Source organism: Abrus precatorius, unplaced genomic scaffold (assembly GCF_003935025.1).
Source record: "Abrus precatorius isolate BTA unplaced genomic scaffold, Abrus_2018 Scaffold2, whole genome shotgun sequence".
NCBI lineage: Eukaryota > Viridiplantae > Streptophyta > Magnoliopsida > Fabales > Fabaceae > Abrus > Abrus precatorius.
Window position 1 is genome coordinate 20,913,893 of NW_020874362.1, and position 20,082 is coordinate 20,933,974.

Consider the following 20,082-nt stretch of genomic DNA (forward strand, 5'->3'; position numbering starts at 1 on the left):
TTGGTTGCACTCTCAAGCATTAAGTATGTCGAATTTCACCTAGTAGAAACATCTAATCTTAACCCAACTGTTGTGTCTATTCCAGCATCTTGCATACAATCTTGAAATTTAGCCATCCTTCTATCAGATCCTCTCACATACTTAACACTCTCTAATTTTAAAGAGTGTTTCATTAGTTATCTAAAGTTTTGAATCATATAACATAAAGTTGTGAATACTTCACATTAATTAATTATGCCTCATAACAATGTTAAATTAAGTTTCTAAAGTAGTTTGTTGGAAAGGGAAGGGGTTTGCCATACATGATAGAACTAAGAAGGTTAACAAAAACTACTACACATATAAAATACCAATTCACCATGATTTACTGCTTGTCCTATTGAATTTTTTTGGGTCAATTTTGTCCCCTATTTAAATGGTGGAAGAACCATCATGGTCACTTTGTTGTTGCAGTATTTAAATATTCAATGCTTTCCGTTTTCACATGTCCATAACATAATATGCATAGTGCAATCATCTTGAAAAGGAAAAGATTGGAAGCATAAAATAGACAAAAGCATATCCAACAGATTGCTCAAAATCTCAAGGGTAATATCACAAAGCATTAAAAAGACCCAATTGCTTCAAAAATCATGAGCTTGTATAAAAGAAACGATACAAAGTATAACTTATAAAGTTTATGCCAATCTTTACCTTTTGGGTTTAAGCAAGATTGTTCCTTGTATCAACCAGACCTTCGGTGTAACACCCGAATTTAGTAACAATATTTTGATTGTAATGTGAGTATGTGTATTGTTAATTGGAAGTGTGTATTTATTTGTGTGACGATGTGGATGCATGTATATATAGGTGAGTGTTAGCTTGGACTGGCTAGAGTTGATTGGAAAATATAGGATAAGAGTGAACTGCAAGGGCATTCTCGCTGCAGCAAAAAGGTCCTGGGCCAGATCTAGCGAGAGGGCAACAAAGAAATGGTATTTTCTGGGTGCAATCTCACTGTAGTGAGAATATGTAGATTGGTTGATATTGTCATGATATATGTGTTGTAATACATCGACGAGTGCAATTAGGACACATGTATTGTGACATATTAATTGATGTGGTATAATACATGTATTATGACGTGCATATTAGTAAAAAGACACATGTTATGAAAGTGGTAAATATGATTGATTGTTTATCTTGTGTGTACTCCTTTGTGATGGTGAATTAGATGATTTGAGTGTCATTATTAATTCAATCCATGTTAGGTAATATTTTATATATATATATATATATATATGTGTGTGTGTGTGTGTGTGTGTGATTATCTTGCTTATGTCAAACAAGAAATTTAGTGGGGCGGGAGATACTCACCCTTACTAATATTTTTAGGTAATGAAAATGAAGAGATAAAAATGTTTAACCCATCTTAGAATCATAATCCAAGGCTATTGGGAAGAAAGACTGCTCTGTAGAGATTAGGATCATTTGAAAAGTTGTATTATTTTATCCTAATTGTATCTTATGATGACTAAATTTTGTAAATGATTTTCAATGTCAAATTTTATAATTTATAATACTTGAGCAAATTTCGTTGTAATGAATATTTTGGAAACGTTCTTAGTGGAAATTCTAAATTTATATGTATTCAAAGTGAACCAAATAATCTACTAGAGGTAAAGTTAAGTTTTATTTATTACCTCAAAGTTTCAAAATCATCCCCTTGGAAGTTTTGACTCCTTTTAGAATTTTATGAAACTTTCATAAGAAGAAAATGTAAATTTTTGCCATTATTCTATTATTAAATCCATGAATAGAAACAAATTCATTTTTCATTTACTACAAAAATTTATTTATTTGAATGAAGAAAACGAGGATGTTACATTCGAAGTTGGAGTGTTTGTGAGCACATGCAAATTACATCTTCAAGGAGTGTTTGTGAGCACATACATATTAGTCTTCAAGCTACGGGAGGTAGGGTATTTGTGGTTGAGAATATTAAAAAAATTGGATTAGGGTTTTGGAACAAAGTTTAGGAATATTTCATGGGTTAGGGCTAACCTATGGATATCCCTACCCTAACCCATTTATTATGGGCTAAATAACTTAAGGCTAAATTAAAAGTTTTTAATTAATATTAAAACAAGGCTTACTAAATTATTTTAGGGTTAGAATGAGCTGGCTCCAGGGCTTTGGCCCTTTTTGACAGCACTATTCAAATATATGATATTCTTCGATTATACATTTAGGCCTATAAATAAGTGTTTCATTTGTATTGAAGGGATATGAAATGAAATTGCTCTATATATTGTTTTCTCTATTTTCTTACTTGCTATTTATAATTTTACGTTTATTTTATAACAATATGCTATTTTTATAATTTTGTTATTCTTTACTTTTTAGCCAATATTTTTTATATGTTGATTTACAATTTTGTTAAAACAATTATTCCTTCATTTCATGATGTAGGGAAACAAATTCAAAATTGGAAACCTAATTATTCTTTCCTTTGTTTAATGGAAGGAGAGTCTTTCTTTAACTTCTACTAATTTTGTCTTTTGCACTAATTTTCTGTTCAATTCTAAAAATCTGAAAATATATGTCTTCACAAAAGTTTAAAAAATATTTGGTAAAACAAAACATGTCACAAAATTTCAATTCAAAATGTTTGTCGGCGACAATCATAGTGACTAAAATACTTATCAGTGACAATCTCAGGGATTAAAATGTCCGACAAGTTAAAATTTTAATAACTAAAATGAAACAAAAACATATTATAACACATACAACGTTGTTTTTGCCACGTAATCAATCACACATATCACTTAACGTAACACGTCAGCGTCATTTTGTCACGTGTCACTTAATGTGACATGTTAACATTTAGTTACTGTCCATTAACGACGTCTGAGTCTAGGAACTTAAATATTCGACAAAAATAAAAGTTAAGGACTAACTTGATATTTTTTATTTTTCAGAGACTATAATACCGGATACAAACTCTCTCGAGCACTAAAATGAGAGTTTAGCCTAATTTTTAACATAGTTCTTAAGAAAGATCCAAGTTGCCAAAATATTTTTCCCACACTCTAACCAACACCAATAAACTTTGTACTTTGTCTTTCTTCACCATTCTTTCTTTCTAACTCAGATCAAGATTTCCTACGGAACAATCTTTTTTCCCACACTCTAACCAACACCAACCTACTATTAGAAAACAAGGGTGAATCCTAGGAGCGCAATCCAAGATGGGCATTCTAACCAGATAACTATTTCAAAAGCCTAACACTACCTAAAGTTATAAGAATGAGAGAAAGAACTTGATGATTGAAAACTTCGAACCAATAAATAAGTTGATATGAAATATAACTATCTATTTGAACATTGTTAAGAGTTTGTTTAAGATGAATTATTATTATTTTTAATTATTAAAATACTATTAAAAATATTATTTAATTTATTTCATATTTTTTAAAAATTAACTTATAATATTTTATTAAACTTTTTTTTCTCAAAATATCTTATTTAAGATAAATAAATTTTTAAATTTTATGGTTAAAAACTATAAACTAATTTTGTAGTTTATTTATTTATATTTTTTAACAATTAATTTTTAAATATAAAATTAACTATTGCACATAATTTTTTTATATATTTTTAATAATTTCATCATAAAAAGTATTTTTTTATACAATCCTAATAAAATCAGACTTATTTTAAAATTACTTTTCGCCTAACATACGGAAAATAAGACTTATTTTATATATTTTACTCTACTTTTTTTACATGGTCTAGAATTTAAATTTTTGTAATTATATGTTTTTAATAATTACAAATTCAATTTTATCCTCATTTCAAAATATATTTATTAAATAAACTGAATTAATACAAAATAATTTATATTACTCTATATGATCCTTTTATAAAGTATCTTTAACTAAATTACATGAACTAACAAAATCGAAATAAATTTAGTTGAATTTCTTGATTTTTAAAAGTATATTATAAATGACAATTTATCTTCATTTAATACTATTGTACCTAACCCTACTACCCTTCTTATTTTTAATTTAAGTTTCCACCAATTCTATTTATTGACAAATGGAAAACAAATAATAAATGCTTCATACAAATTATAAAGTGCCTTGTAAAAAGTATAATTTTTATAAACTAATGAAAAGACTATATTTACTTGTTTGACATATAACAAATAATAAAATATAATTCAAATTTTATAGATTACATTACATTTACTTCTTTGACAAAGAACAAATATAATTTTCTTTATAGAAAACTAAAAATTAGTAACAGTATCCAAAAGTGAAACTTTAAAATGGTACACAAGACTTTTCATATGTTTAAAATAACTCACGTATATGCATTTTAGTGTATAAATTTTGCAATTATTTAGTCTTTAAATTTTTATATTTTTTACATAATTTAAGAATTAAATTACAATTAGTTTAAAATTTAAGAATCAAATCACACGTAATTTGTACAAATAAGTTATTTTACTTATATTAAAAATATTGAAAATTAAAATATACTTTTTTAGGAATTAAATTCACATAATTTAAACCTTTTGGTGTTAATTTATAATTTTCTTTTTATGTGGTATTACATAATAATAACTATCAAATATAAAACTATATATAATTATAATGTATTAATTTAATTGATCATGAAAATTTTGAAATATTCAAATAAAATGATTAATATATGATCAATTAGTATATAAATAATTTTAAAATAAATTTATTTAAAAATTAAAAATTATTTATATTAAAAAATACAATATATTTTCAATAATTATATAATATCTTTAACATAAAAAACTATATTACTAGGATAAAATAAATTTAAATGAAAATGACTTCTTTCATTTAAATTTTTTACAAGATTATGTAATATATATAAAAAATTACATCTAAATAGTATACTAAAAAAATGAAAAAATTATATATTTAATTTTTATTTACATTTTTTTCCTACTAAATAACATTGTTTATTATAATATTTTTTAAACATAATTTTGTTTTGATAATTTTTCACATTGTATAGGTTGGGCCGGTGCGGGTCAACATTGACCCGACATCAGGGAACACGAACATACCTAAGACGCCGACCTCGACGGCTACGTCTTATGTTTAGAACTCTTTTTCTCTTTACCTTTCCAGTTTCGCTTTCAGTTTCAGGTCAGATTCTAAATCCTATTACTATTTCTGTCGTTGTTCTCCCACTCTCAACAGTTTAGGTATAATACTCTTTGGTTTACTATGCAATATTGATATTAATTGGGTTTGCTACTTTTTTTTTTTTTTTTTTTTTACTTTGCATTGGCTTAAATGGGGTTTTTCTTTCACTCAAAATTTTCGATAAAAAAGATAAAAGTGACAACTTTGTAACCCATTTTTGTTCCTTTACTCTTCCTCATAATTAATATTACTAAGCAGGAAAATTATTGATATGTATTTATTCTCCTTTAGGAGTAAGAGGAATCAATTAATCGAATGTTTCGATATCTGCTGCACCTGTTATTGTGATGCCTTGGACTCTTTGGAAGAATCAAAACCTGAACTTGTGAGGTTTGGTTTTGTAGGAGTTTAGAGATGGCAGAATCAAAACCTGGATTGAGAAAGCCAGTGTTCACTAAGATTGATCAGCTTCGCCCTGGGACTAGTGGGCACACTCTAACTGTGAAGGTGGTTAGTACTAAGATGGTGATGCAGAAGGGTCGTCCTGATGGTCCCCAACCTCGCCAAATGCGGATTGCTGAATGTTTGGTGGGTGATGAAACAGGAATGATCATATTCACTGCCAGAAATGATCAAGGTGTGGATGCTGTTGACTTTGTCATCATATATTTAAATTCTTTTTTATGTACACAGTTAAGGGATTCTCATGTTCTTTTGGTAGAGTATGCTTTTGAAATTTTATTATTTTATTGCTTTTCTTTATTTTTGCTGATTGGTGCTGCTGATAAGGTGGTAATCTCATCACAACCAGTCAGGTGATTTCTGTTTTTGATTCTTGTCATTGTTTTTCCCCATGCACAAAAGCCATTCAATCATTTTACTTTTCCCACTGACTCCCATTGCCCAGTATCACTTTTTAGTTCTTATTAGATAATAGGGACGTTTGCTGTTTATTTTGATGGTTTTCTGTCCTGTTCTCATGCAAAATAACAGGAACTAATTATCTGATAAACCATGCTATAGAAGCCTTATTTCTGGCCTTGCATTGTCCATAAGACGGTTACACATATCTGCAGTAATAGCTTAAACCAAAATTTCATCGTGTTATCTTCACATATGTCATGTAACTCTATAAATGATTTCAAAACTAAAGTAGCTAACTAATCATAATTGTTGAATTAATCTAGATTCACAAGTAATCAAGTCGTAAAGTGATGAAAATTAAAATTTATGCTAAATACTCTAATTGATGATTCAGCTGGGCAGCTAGTGTTTAGCTGTTTTTCTTGTTTTGATCCAAAAGATGTTGTATTTTCATGTTCAGTTCAGTATCATTTTCCAGTACCGATATCATTGATATAACCTTTTTAAATCAGGCTTCTACAGGGAAACAATTTTTAAAGAAATATCTTTTCCTATTCTTGTTATGCAGATTGAAACTGATCTGAATGTGACTTGACAAAATATTCATAAATCTCCTGTCTAACAGCATTTTGCAATAATAAAATCTCTAATATAATGTCTGCTTCCAGTTATTGAAGAAAAAGGTGTACAAGTTGAAAAGCAGTACAGTAACCTGTTTGGTTCACTCAGTTCCAAATTCTGAGTTTCTGACTGTCCCTCCATGACAGTGAAGTAACAATTGCAGACATGGAATTAATTGTGTGATTTGCTTAATCTGTGATTCTTGTTGTAACTCAGTGCCTTTTCTGTATAACTGTAATTTGTGTTGCCAAGCAAGCAATGCACACATCAAACAATATATGTCGCACACTGTACTGTTTTACGTTTTTAACAAATATGGCTAAGAGGTTGATTTGAATATATCTTCTACTGTGATGTTAATAGACTGCTTTTTCATCCATTTCTAGTTTTATGAAATATTAACCTTTCCTATTTCAATTTTTTCCAACTCAATGCAATTTCATTGAATTTATGCCAAATGCTGTATGTCAGTTGTCCGTACAGCAATCCATGTATTGCGAGTTTTCAATAAATTAGTATGCTAACTTAGTGATCTTTGGAGCTAATCTGTATGATAGGAAAATAATGCTTTTGTTGCATTTGTTCCCATGTTTTGCTTACACCTTTGTTGTTTCTATGTACTTATGCTGAATTAGTGCTCAGTCATTGATATGTGAGCAAGTTTAAGCCTGGATTGCCATGTGGTGCTAATGTCATATTTACCGTGTACTTCCACTAGTGCTATAGAAGAAACGATGTTGGCTAATCACAATTGCAAAAAATATAGTTTCTTATTGTTCCAGTGGAAATGTTGGACTTAAGATATAAACACAATTCTATATATATTACTGATATCTGGCTTATAGGCCTGATTTGAGTACAAGCATTAACAATCATAGGGTTTCTCCCTAACAAGAAGTTTCCTCCTTCAATCACTAGAATAGCAATGACAGTATGACACTGTTATTTCCCAATCACTAGAACCCATGGCTAACCTATTGTTCAAGATTCCACTTTCACATTGAATTTCTGATACCAACCAGAATCAACACTGCAAAGAATCTGAAGATATTAGGATTCCAATTGCAAGGTATGGGACTTGATTTCCACGTTGGAAGTATGGGATTCTAATGTGGGATTTATAAGGCTTTGATCTCTCCAACTACAATGGCTAGCTTTTCTGGTATGGCTATTCCTAGGTTCTTATTAATTGGTATTAGAGCCTTTTACCATGTTTTTCTGCTGCAATCAACTAGCAGAAGTGGTGACTCCGGCATTGCAGTATTTGCTTAGGACTAGTGTAAAGCCAGCTTGCATGGTGCTGGGGCTACAGTGTGTGATGGGATGTTAGGATTCCAGTTGTTATGTGTCAAACTTAGTCCCACATTGGAGTATTTGATTCTAATGTAGGGTTTGCAAGGCTTTGGACTCCCAACTACAAAGGCTATCGTTTGTGTTGTGACTTTCCCAGGATTCTGATAGAAAAGAATCAAGAAAAGAAGAATAGAAAATAGAATCAAGAAAAGAATCATGTATTATTGCTATTGAACCTTTGACTTAGGGATTTGGTACCCCACACAAAGAAAAAGAATGATTACAACAATATTACCCTTCGGGAATTCAAGAGCCTGATCTCTCCTAGCCCAATACTAAATGTCTATTTGAATGCCCCCTCCCACTTTCCTCCCTAGTCCTATTTATTCTCAATTAAAAAAAAAAATTGTAACTGTTAAATCAGAGTCAGTTACTATTTTTTTTTTACTGACTTGGGCCCCAACTTTATTTTTCCTAACATATACTTTTCTGATCAAAGGTCGAACATATTCTTATAAGTATAGGAAATGACTCAATAGAGGAAAGAAAAGTTTGTGTTGTTTCTGAGATAAGATAAATACAGTGGGTCTGCTATAGAGCTAGACTCCTACTCCATTTGGAACAAACAAAATGATTCCGAAAGTATGCCACTGCTACACACAGCCTATCTGATAACAGCAACCTGCAAATCAGTAACCATCCTCCCTTTTGTTCTCCTCTTACTGCATGCACATCATGCTTCCTGGCTGTCCCTCTTTTTTTTCTAGTCTAGACTTCCCAGACTTTCGGCCCATGTGACAAATGGTGTATCGGCACCCTTTTGGACCCAATTGGGCCTAACAGTTTGGGTATTGTTTAAAACTTGGAATATCTACAAATATTTGATAATATCTTATTATATTGATGATTATTTTAGAATGTCTTGCATGATCTGTGTTCTTTTTCTTTTTTTTGGATTATTTCCTTATTTGACTTGGGCTAGTAGTCTGTGTTATTGGGTTTGGGCTTGTATTTGTAATACTGTACTAATACTAGGCCTAGTTATTAGGATAAATAAGCCCATTATGTGTCTTGCAAGATGAAAAAATTAATAGGAGTTGAATTTATAAATAAATATAAATTATTTTAATAATATTATTAAAAATAGATAAATATAATTTTGAATGCTATATTTTAATGAATTTGCACAATAAACTCCCCTCCAACAGGCAATGCTGACATTGTGGCTAATGAGTTCGCTCATGTCTCCAAGTAAAGACTCAAGTTCCAAGCAGCAAGGTGGAACTTTCATAATTTTTAGTCTAACAACTTGAACTGGTCATGATTAAGCCAATCAATTCAGGCTGGTTCCAGCAATTCATGCTTGGTTTGGCGATTCAGAGACTGGTTATTGAATTATCGGTTAAGAGGTTAGACTGAATCAGTCAATGGCCTAATTCCTAGTTGAACCAGTCTCACTGGTCGGTCTGATCCTCTCAGTCCATTCTCTCAAAAGGTTTGATATAGAGTTAGTGTCAATTTACATCCATGAGGCATGGATTGTGACTTCCAACTTCCTTGAAAAGCGGTGAACAATTATGAACAAATGTTCAGAATTCTCATAGGTCTAGATAATATTAGATAATAATAATTGTGATGTATGCAGAATAGAGTTTTAATGAAGTTCAATGTCTGTAAACTCTGTAGTAGAAAGTTTTCATGATAAAATTTTTAACTATAATTTTCAAACCAAAGATGTCTATAAATGTTTCTCAACAAGTGAGAGAAAAATAATTGTTTCAATTATTTTCTTGCTACATTTTGTCTAATGTCGTCTATGGATGAGTTGAAAGTTTTTGCCTGGCTCAACATCCCATTTCCAGTAATATTGCTGCAATCTTGTCTAAATTTTAATCGTTTTCTTCTGGTTTGAATTTTCACTTGTACAGTGGATCTGATGAAAGAGGGCTCTACTGTCACCTTGCGAAATGCAAAAATTGACATGTTCAAAGGATCAATGAGGCTTGCTGTGGACAAGTGGGGTCGAGTTGAAGTCACAGAACCCGCAAGTTTCACTGTCAAGGAAGATAACAACCTGTCCCTTATTGAATATGAACTGGTGAATGTTGTGGAGTGATTTCTTGGGACATTTTGCAACTTCTGCTGTGTTATAATGAGAATAAACAAATCCAGCAAAGCAGTCTTAATAGAAATAGATATTTGGAAGCTAGTGGTACTCAGTTGCTTCTTACAGCTGACTCGGTTGTTCTTGCTCGTTGAAACACTGAACCTATGAAGGCATTAAATGGACCATAAGGGATTTGGCTTCCAGATTTTGCTCTTTGTTTTGCTATCTATTTACTTCTTTATTATGTGTATCTTTATTTACCTTAGATTCTATGTATCAGAGTATTATTATATGTGGAAGACGAACCTTTATACTTGATGTAATCCTTTCTTTGGCTTCATACTAGTATTATCACTCACTGGTGCATAATTTCTTGTCTGCTTTCTCAGTAAAGTGGTGTGTTTAAATGACTAAATGTAAGACCAAACTTAACACAATTGTTAGATAAATGCTATACCTACCAAGAAATACATTATGTAAAAACGTTCCTAGATTCAATAATCGATTCTTATAAGATTTAGTACCAGAATTTATGGTCATTGTAGTCAAAATCGCGATCTAACCTGTAAGATTGGATGATTCTATGGTCTTTTCCAGCTCCTCTGATCACGTTCGTGCGCTGCGATGTGATTTTTCGTGGAAGCATGTGATCCTGGACAAGTTTGATGGAGCTCTATTTAAAAAAAATAAAATACTCGATTACTCGGTTTGACCAGACTTTTTTTTTTACTTGACTTATGTAATTTTAGATGTTAGATTTTATTTTATTTTTTCATTCTCCCCTTCTTGCTTGCCCTTTTCTCCACGTACAAAGTTTTCTTCTTCAGCATTGCCAACTGTGACATAGGGTTCTCTTCCTCAACACTATCAACACAGAGTTTTCTTCTTCCTCAACACTGTCAACGCATAGTTCTCTTCTTCTTCAGCACCACCGACGCATAATTCTCTTCTTTCTCAGCACTCGACCCACACTTTCTTCTTCCTCAGCACTGCAATCCACACTTTCCTTCTTCTTCAGACTTGCGATGCACATTTCTCTTCTTTTCCAGTACTGTGAATTTGTTTTTCTCATTCTTTGTCCTGTTTGAAGATGTTTGCACATGGAAAAAGTACACCTGCAATCCAAAGAGAGCAACTAGAAAGTAAGAGACTGTTTGCAAGTCCTACCATTGGTTACACTTCTACTGGCTCAGTGAACTACTTCGTTGGTGTAGTTGTGACTGGTTCTTTGCAAAAAAATGCTCCTAGAAACAGAAGTGATGTGGTATGGCAGCATGGATTACCTGTGGATGTAGATGCATGAAAAATACAATGCAACTATTGTTGAAAAATAATAACTGGTGGAGTTTACCATTTAAAACATCACCTGACTGGAACACAGAAAGATGTGAGTGCTTGCTCTTCAGTTAGTGATGAAGTAAGGAAAGATATGTGGCAAGTTGTGTCCTCCTTATAAGAGAAATTAATGAAGAAATCAAATAGCAAACTCAATAAACTTCTTGTAGAAGGTGATGGTGGTGGTGATTTTGGTGAAAAAAGAAAAGGAACTGAAGTTGAAGGTAGTGGGAATATTTTCCAGAAGAGAAGAGTAAATAATCAAGTCACTCTCAATAACATATTCAAAAATAATTTGAGAGAGGAAGTGTGTCAAGATATTGTTTCTTTTGTTTTTACAATAATGCCATACCATTAAATGTGGCAAGGAGTGAATAATTTCATAAGATGTTGGAATCAATTACAAAATATGGGCTTGGATTCAAGCCACATTCCTATCATGAAATCAGAGTTAAGTATTTGAAACATCATGTGAATTTTAAAAGTATGAGAAATTGCATTTTTTTTTCTTTACTTATTAAGCACTAGCAAATAATCAATTGCATTTATATATTTTTTAGGTCCACAAAGAGACAAAATAGTTTGAAACAACAAACTATGAATAATGTTGTTTATGTGATGGCTAACTCAAAATTGGCCAAGAAAAAGACATCCAGAAAAGCTATGGAGTTTAATCTTGATGATCTTTCATCTGATGATGAATGGATTATGGACAATGAAAGTTCATCCAATGGTGACGATTTAGAAGTTGATGACTTATTGGACTTGGATTTGAATTCAAATGAACACTTGGGTCAAGTTGAAAATGATTCCAATGATGCTGATGATGATCTTGTAAGTTTAGATGATTTAGAGATTCCTACTTTTGATGATGACCTTGATGGAGTTGGAGATGAAGAAAATGAAGACCAAATAGAAGATGATTATTATGATCAAAACTTGAATGATTTGTTAGAATAAGGAATATCAAGTTTGGACACTTTGACTAGTTTGTTTTTACTTTAGTACTATTTTAAGTTTTATGTGTAATTGACTTGAGAATATATTTATTGTCATTAATGTTTGAGTTGTGATTGTCTTTTATGAATTTAAGACTATTTGTTTCTTTTTTATCTTCTTTTTTGTATGCATTTATATGTTTAAATATAGTTTTATACATTAGGTAGGATCTTACGATTCATTCTATGATCTTATGAGTTACGTATTTTTCTTTCCCTTCCGATCCTAAGTAGGATCTCAATTTTGACTATCTTGTTCATGGCCCTTATGGTACATGTGAAAGTGTTACTATAATTGTTCCTAATGGGTAAATAATTTGAGTAATACTTTGGTAAACAGGAACATATGTAAAAATTTTATATGATTACTCCTTGTAAATTACCTTTGCTACAACTATTGTACTAATTATTACAAAAATTAATAGTTTTTAATTACATGGCAGTTTTATTAAATGACAGTGTAAAATTATGTTAAATAGTTAGTGTTTTGTAATTATTATTTGATATAAACTTAGTCATCAAATTGGGTGATTTTACCGTTAGGAACATACAAGTTAAATTTATGAAAATATAAAGTGATAATTTTATGTATATGATCGTATTGGTTATTCATCGTCGTCTTTTTTTTTTTTCTTTTTTTCCCCTCTTTTATTCTTATCTCATTTATACAATAAGAATTTACTCACCTTCTGCCATTCACCCACGATTTCGCAGTTGGGCACCATTAAAGATTCAAAAATGATAGACTTTTTTACATACAAACATTAGAAAACATTAGAATTTTAGAATTTAGTTTTTCCAAACCGCCTCCAAGTGTTTGGATTCAATAGATCTCAGAAAGTTGTATGAAATGGATATATAATTTGCATAAATATGAGTTATGTGCTAAAAATTATCCTCCTTTAAAGTTTACGACGTTAAAAATAACATTCAAAATTTTTTATTACTTTTATTTTTTTTAATTAAAAAAATTTTCTACATCAATTCTTTGAAATGACCGGTGTAAAAAGTAATATTTCTTTTGTCGCTACTTTATACTTATTTTCTATATCGGTTCTCTGAGATAACTGATGTAAAAAGTATATATATATATATATATATATATATATTTAAAAAAACATTACTTTCTACATCGATTATTTGAGAAAACTGATGTAGAAAGTAACGTTTTAAAAACAAAAATTTTCTACATCGATTTTCTAGAGAATCGATGTAAAAAGTTGTACTTTTTTAAAATATACTTTCTAAATCGATGTAAAATGCTACATTTTTTTAAATACTTTTTAAATCAGTTCTATGAGAGAATCGATGTAGGAAGTTTTTACTTTTTTTTATGTATTCTCCATTTTTCATCTTATCCCAATCACACTTCATCTTCTCTTCTATGATGGTTATGAGTGAAAATTGATGTTTAAAGAGCCATTCACAGTGATTCTATTGGTTGATAACTAGAGATGGAATAAAAATGGCGTAACGAGTTAGAGTATGATACGAAGTACTATTTCTTCTCCAATTGTCATCTTCTTTGAAAGATGTTTCATTTTCTATGCGGTGCAAAATGTAATGTCCAAAATTTTAAATGTCTGTTTTATGCTATTAATTAATTTTTTTGATTAATTTACATGAATAAGGTTAATAAGACATTAATTGAATATTTATTAGAATTCAAATCTATGTTAATTAGGTAGACTAGAATTAAAAATTTATAGTAGAATTTTCTCTTAGGAGAGAGATCGGTATAGTTTCAAAAATTTAAATTATCAGAATAAAATAATATTATTTGCCCTAGATCCAACGGTGGGGAAGTCATTCACCACACCTTGATCCAATGGTTCATAATCCACCTTATGGCTCATTTGAGACCACAAAATTTATGAATCAATCAAAATTTGTCAAGTAACTCCATTCATCATGACTATTTAGATATTTTGCTTTCCCTTATCTCTTTATAAAATTGATCACTTCTCTCCCTCATTCTCTTAGCCATCTTCTCCTTTTCTTACCTCCATAAGCTTTTCTATCAAGCTCACCTACACTTGCAACTTAGAAACATTTTTGGAATCAAATTGGTACTCAAAGGAGGTAGGGTTCTATCTATGTTGATATGCTTATATGAATATGTGTGCCTATCTATTTCATGTTTTAAATCTTTTAATACATGATATATATGGTGTTTTTATGATGTATAGTTGGATTAATGGTAGTTTGTGTTAGTTTGAAGGTAGATCAAGTAGAAAAACAAAGAAAAGAAAGAAAACAGTAAGTCTGAAAATAGAATTTTCTAGGGTTTTCGTACAAATACACTATGTTGACCAATTATTTATGGATTAAATATTATTAAAATATTTTTAAATTAAAATATACATCCAGATATTTCTATACATATAAATTATTAAGCAATTGGATTAGTATAGAATTAGTTATGAATTTTTGAAGTTTCGGTTAAGTTTCAGATTTTGATTTTGGGCAGGTAAGCTTGCATAAGACATAACTCGTTCCACATAACTTGGATTGAGGTGAAACAAAATTTGTTAAAAAGATAATATATAATAGTTTATACCATAAAAATTTCATAGTCCAGTTTGTTTTGAGGAGTTCCCAGAATTTTTCCAAAGTTACCCCTAGTGCTATTGAGTCAGAAATAGAGCAACCTATAATAACCAATTTTAGAATCTTATAGCTTGAATTCTATTTAACCAAATTAAATTAAACTTTTTGGGTATTAAATTTGATTTCTTAAATTTAAAATGACATGAATTTCGCAATCATACACTTAGAATTCGAATTTTGGTGGATTTTAACATTTTTGAGTGTTGTTCTGGCTAATTACAGGACAGGTCATAATAGAAAGCAAAAATCTTGAGCTGTATTTGTCAAAACTAAATGGGACCAATTAGGTTAAAAAATAGACAAATAGGGCTTCAACATATGAAAAATTCAGGTCTATTGAATTCATATAGCAATAAATGCAGTAAAAATAAAATAAGGTAAAATTTATCGCTTTACAGAAAGAATTATGAATTTAAAGGTTTTGTTTATTTATTTATTTATTTGCTATGATATGTGAATGATTGTTTGTTAGCTGGCACTATTCATTAGAAAGCAAGTATGATCCTTTATGCTTCACAAATTTTGTAAGAACTATGGATAAATTGTAAAATTTCAAAGAGATATGTGAGATATAATATGAAAGTTATGAAAGTTTAAGATGATTGAAAGTTATAAGAAAGTCCTATATCACTTGGGCCAGCCCCAGATAAAAAGTTAAAGGGAATAAGTAGGTGGGAGCGTTGGGAAAAGTAAACCTGACAAATCCTGTATAGGAACGAGCTCAATCTTGATAAGCAGACTATTACCTAGGAGTCTTATAGCCAAGAACTCCTAGGGGACCAAAGATAAGAACATATATGAGAATTAAGTACCTTATTATGTGATTGAAAGTATTTTAATTAATATTAATGCATTTCAATGTTGCTTTCAATTACAACTTTAAGTACTGTTATGTCATATGTATGATTCATGTTGAGTCCTTTAATTATTTATTAATTTCTTGTATATGTGTATCATAATCATTATGATCTTGTGTATTACAACTGTTAGACATAAAATTTACTTTACTTTGGGCCATGTTTTCAACAATCATAATTGAAAAATTTTCTTATTGGTTTAACAACCTTTTATTTAAATAAAAATCAAAGCAACTGAGAATGAAAGCGATGTCACATAGAAATACATAGCTCTATTGAGAATTTTCAAAATTCTCATCCTATTTAGTTTCTGTTTCATTCTCAGATCTGCATGATGAACGCAACAACAATGATCTACATTAAGTTTTCGGATGTGCAGTGGGCCACGATAGTAGTTATAGGACGCTAACCTTGATTCTAAATTGTCCGGTGAGAACTTGTTAGGACTGCACCTTAATGACATTGAGCCACTGATCTTTTTGTATGTAGTGATTTTTATGTATTCCTGATTATATGTAAATAACACGGTGTCCTATGTATATAAATAAACTTGACAAATGCCCTACTGAGAATTTTCAAAATTTTCATCCTATTTAGTTTCTGTTTCATTCTCAGATCTGCATGATGAACGCAACAACAATGATCTATATTGAGTTTCCAGATGTGCAGTGGGCCACGATAGTAGTTCTAGGACACTAACCTTGATTCTAAATTGTTCGGTGAGAACTTGTTAGGACTGCACTTTAATGACATTGAGCCACTGATCTTTTTGTATGTAGTGGTTTTTATGTATTCCTGATTATATGTAAATAACATGGTGTCCTATATATATAAATAAACCTGACAAATGCCCTACTGAGAATTTTCAAAATTCTCATCCTATTTAGTTTCTGTTTCATTCTCAGATCTGCATGATGAACGCAACAACAATGATCTACATTGAGTTTTCGGATGTGCAGTGGGCCACGATAGTAGTTCTAGGACACTAACCTTGATTCTAAATTGTCCGGTGAGAACTTTTTTGGACTGCACTTTGATGACATTGAGCCACTGATCTTTTTGTATGTAGTGGTTTTTATGTATTCCTGATTATATGTAAATAACATGGTGTCCTATATATATAAATAAACCTGACAAATGCCCTATTGAGAATTTTCAAAATTTTCATCCTATTTAGTTTCTGTTTCATTCTCAGATCTGCATGATGAACGCAATAACAATGATCTACATTGAGTTTTCGGATGTGCAGTGGGCTACGATAGTAGTTGTAGGACGCTAACCTTGATTCTAAATTGTCTAGTGAGAACTTTTTAGGACTGCACCTTAATGACATTGAGCCACTGATCTTTTTGTATGTAGTGGTTTTTATGTATTCCTGATTATATGTAAATAACATGGTGTCCTATATATATAAATAAACCTGACAAATGCCCTACTGAGAATTTTCAAAATTTTCATCCTATTTAGTTTCTGTTTCATTCTCAGATCTGCATGATGAACGCAACAACAATGATCTACATTGAGTTTCCAGATGTGCAGTGGGCCACGATAGTAGTTCTAGGACACTAACCTTGATTCTAAATTGTCCGATGAGAACTTGTTAGAATTGCAATTTGATGACATTGAGCCACTGATCTTTTTGTATGTAGTGGTTTTTATGTATTCCTGATTATATGTAAATAACATGGTGTCCTATATATATAAATAAACCTGACAAATGCCCTACTGAGAATTTTCAAAATTTTCATCCTATTTAGTTTCTGTTTCATTCTCAGATCTGCATGATGAACGCAACAACAATGATCTACATTGAGTTTCCAGATGTGCAGTGGGCCACGATAGTAGTTCTAGGACATTAACCTTGATTCTAAATTGTCCGGTGAGAACTTGTTAGAATTGCAATTTGATGACATTGAGCCACTGATCTTGTTGTATGTAGTGGTTTTTATGTATTCCTGATTATATGTAAATAACATGGTGTCCTGATATATAAATAAACCTGACAAATGCCCTACTGAGAATTTTCAAAATTCTCATCCTATTTAGTTTCTGTTTCATTCTCAGATCTGCATGATGAACGCAATAACAATGATCTACATTGAGTTTTCGAATGTGCAGTGGGCCACGATAGTAGTTCTAGGACACTAACGTTGATTCTAAATTGTCCGGTGAGAACTTGTTAGAATTGCAATTTGATGACATTGAGCCACTGATCTTTTTGTATGTAGTGGTTTTTATGTATTCTTGATTATATGTAAATAACATGATGTCCTATATATATAAATATGTATAGTTATCTTTCTGTAAAATGTATGAGTTAAATTAATTACTCTGTTTATCTAGGTTATTCCATATTCAATTTTCTTTTATTTTTGTTATTATAACGTCTCGTTCTTTTATACATCCGATAATTACTACTAAATCAACACGAAATAAACGAACGGAATAAACAAAATTTTTATTACTGTAATGCAACTACTGTATTTAGTAATTATGACTTAAGTATAAACTAAATTCAGTAAAGTGTTACACAAAATAAATAAGTTGGGATGAATAATGTACACCTGGTTCACTAGGTTCTACCACCGCAGGGACCAATCATACTCAAAAGAAGAGTTTGAACCTGGCTCAGAAGGAATGCTAGCTATATGCTTAACACATGCAAGTCAAACGGTGTTTTCGGGGAGCTGGGCAGAAGGAAAAGAGACTCCTAGCGTGAAGGTTGCTTGTCTCGCCCAGGAGGTGGGAACAGTTGAAAACAAAGTGGTGAACGGGTGCATAATGAGCGGGAATCTGCCGAACAGTTTGAGCCAAATCCTAAAGAATGCTAAAAAGCGTTGTTTGATGAGCTTGCATAGTATTAGGTAGTTGGTCAAGTAAAGGCTGTCGGTTGTTAATTTTCTAGAGTGTCATAATCAATGTTAATAATATTGTAACTCATATGTTTGGAGGAAATCACTACCCATGAAGCCAAAAACTCGTATTAGTTAACAACCTAGATATATAAAATTTTACAATTTACTTATTCATTCTTTATAACTAACAACAAAAGCGATTTACTCATTTGATTTTTTTTTAATATAGAATATAATCAATAATCTTAATTTTTTAAAAATTTACTTTTATAACAGCTTTACTTTCACAATTCTATTCCTTTTGGTAATAAAAGGAAGACAGTAGAAACCATCTCATTAAATTTATTAATATATGTTAGAAACACTTTAACTAATGTTATCATTTACGTGAGTTTTTTTTAATATATATATAAAGTTTTGTAAATTATTTCAAATACTTTATAAGTAATGTTACTAGTTACACGAATTATTTCTTACAGGTTATTTTACAAGGCTTTTCCAAACACTTTTCAACTAATGTTACGATGTACACAATGTAGTCATATATGATGATACCTCTAGTCTTATACCAGTTTGAAGTAGGTTATATAACAAATAGTCAAATAGATATATAAACCGAGAACGGTGTAGATTTACACGCATGTCATCGATTACTTTGTTTGAATGAATGAATGAAAGATAGAGTTTCATTAACATCACATACCATCGTGGTAGTCATAATCCATAAGTGGTTATGATAAATTTCTTGGTAGTGGGAGAAATTCAAGTTTTCAACCACCAAAACCAGCTCATCACAATCAAAATGTAAGGCCCACACCACAACGGAATTACAGAGCATATGCTTTTCTTTTTAATGGGGAAGTTCTCTGTCTTCGAAATATCACGTATCACCTCTTTCTAGGAATCTCAGTTCTATGCAAAATCCTGCCCTCTCTTCCGTGCAATTGTTTAGCTGCAAACCATTTTATAAATTTAAATCAGACTAAAAGTTTTTTAATAAAAGTAATTAATTCATTTATTAAAACTAATAAAAATTAGTTATGTATATATATATATATCATAAAATATAATATATTCTAAAAATATATAATAGCGAATGATCACATTGAACTAACGTCAAAATCTCTGGTTGATACAAATTTAATAATTAATAAGAATATAAAATCTCAAAATAAGTCTTTATAAATATGATGGGAGAGATTAGCTAGGTTATGTAAGTTTGCAGATACACATATATAGAACAATGCATGCACTCGTATATAACTAAAAAATCCCTATGATTATAATAAACGTAAAATACAGAAAACAGATGGGGTGCCTCGATCGGGATCGAATCTTTTTCAATTTTAGTAAGACCGCAGCTTG

The 20,082-nt window shown here is 30.6% G+C and overlaps 1 protein-coding gene across 2 annotated transcripts; it reads left to right on the forward strand.

The window, feature by feature from the left end:
• The first annotated feature begins 5,075 nt into the window (after positions 1–5,075).
• On the forward strand, positions 5,076–10,406 carry LOC113858162 (uncharacterized protein At4g28440). Of its 2 annotated transcripts, none has more exons than XM_027490661.1 (3): positions 5,076–5,177; positions 5,582–5,814; positions 9,884–10,406. In XM_027490661.1, exons 2-3 carry the CDS (start codon positions 5,592–5,594, stop codon positions 10,069–10,071), a joined length of 411 nt encoding a protein of 136 aa, XP_027346462.1. In that variant the 5' UTR covers positions 5,076–5,177; positions 5,582–5,591; the 3' UTR covers positions 10,072–10,406. The 2 variants fall into 2 exon arrangements, with proteins under 2 accessions (XP_027346462.1, XP_027346463.1); XM_027490662.1 differs by having other exon boundaries at positions 5,128–5,236.
• Positions 10,407–20,082: the final 9,676 nt, after the last annotated feature.

Coding starts and splice junctions, on each gene's coding strand:
- LOC113858162 (XM_027490661.1), top strand. CDS start 5,592: ATGGCAGAATCAAAACCTGGATTGAGAAAGCCAGTGTTCACTAAGATT. Junction 5,815..9,883: donor CACTGCCAGAAATGATCAAG/GTGTGGATGCTG, acceptor TCACTTGTACAG/TGGATCTGATGAAAGAGGGC.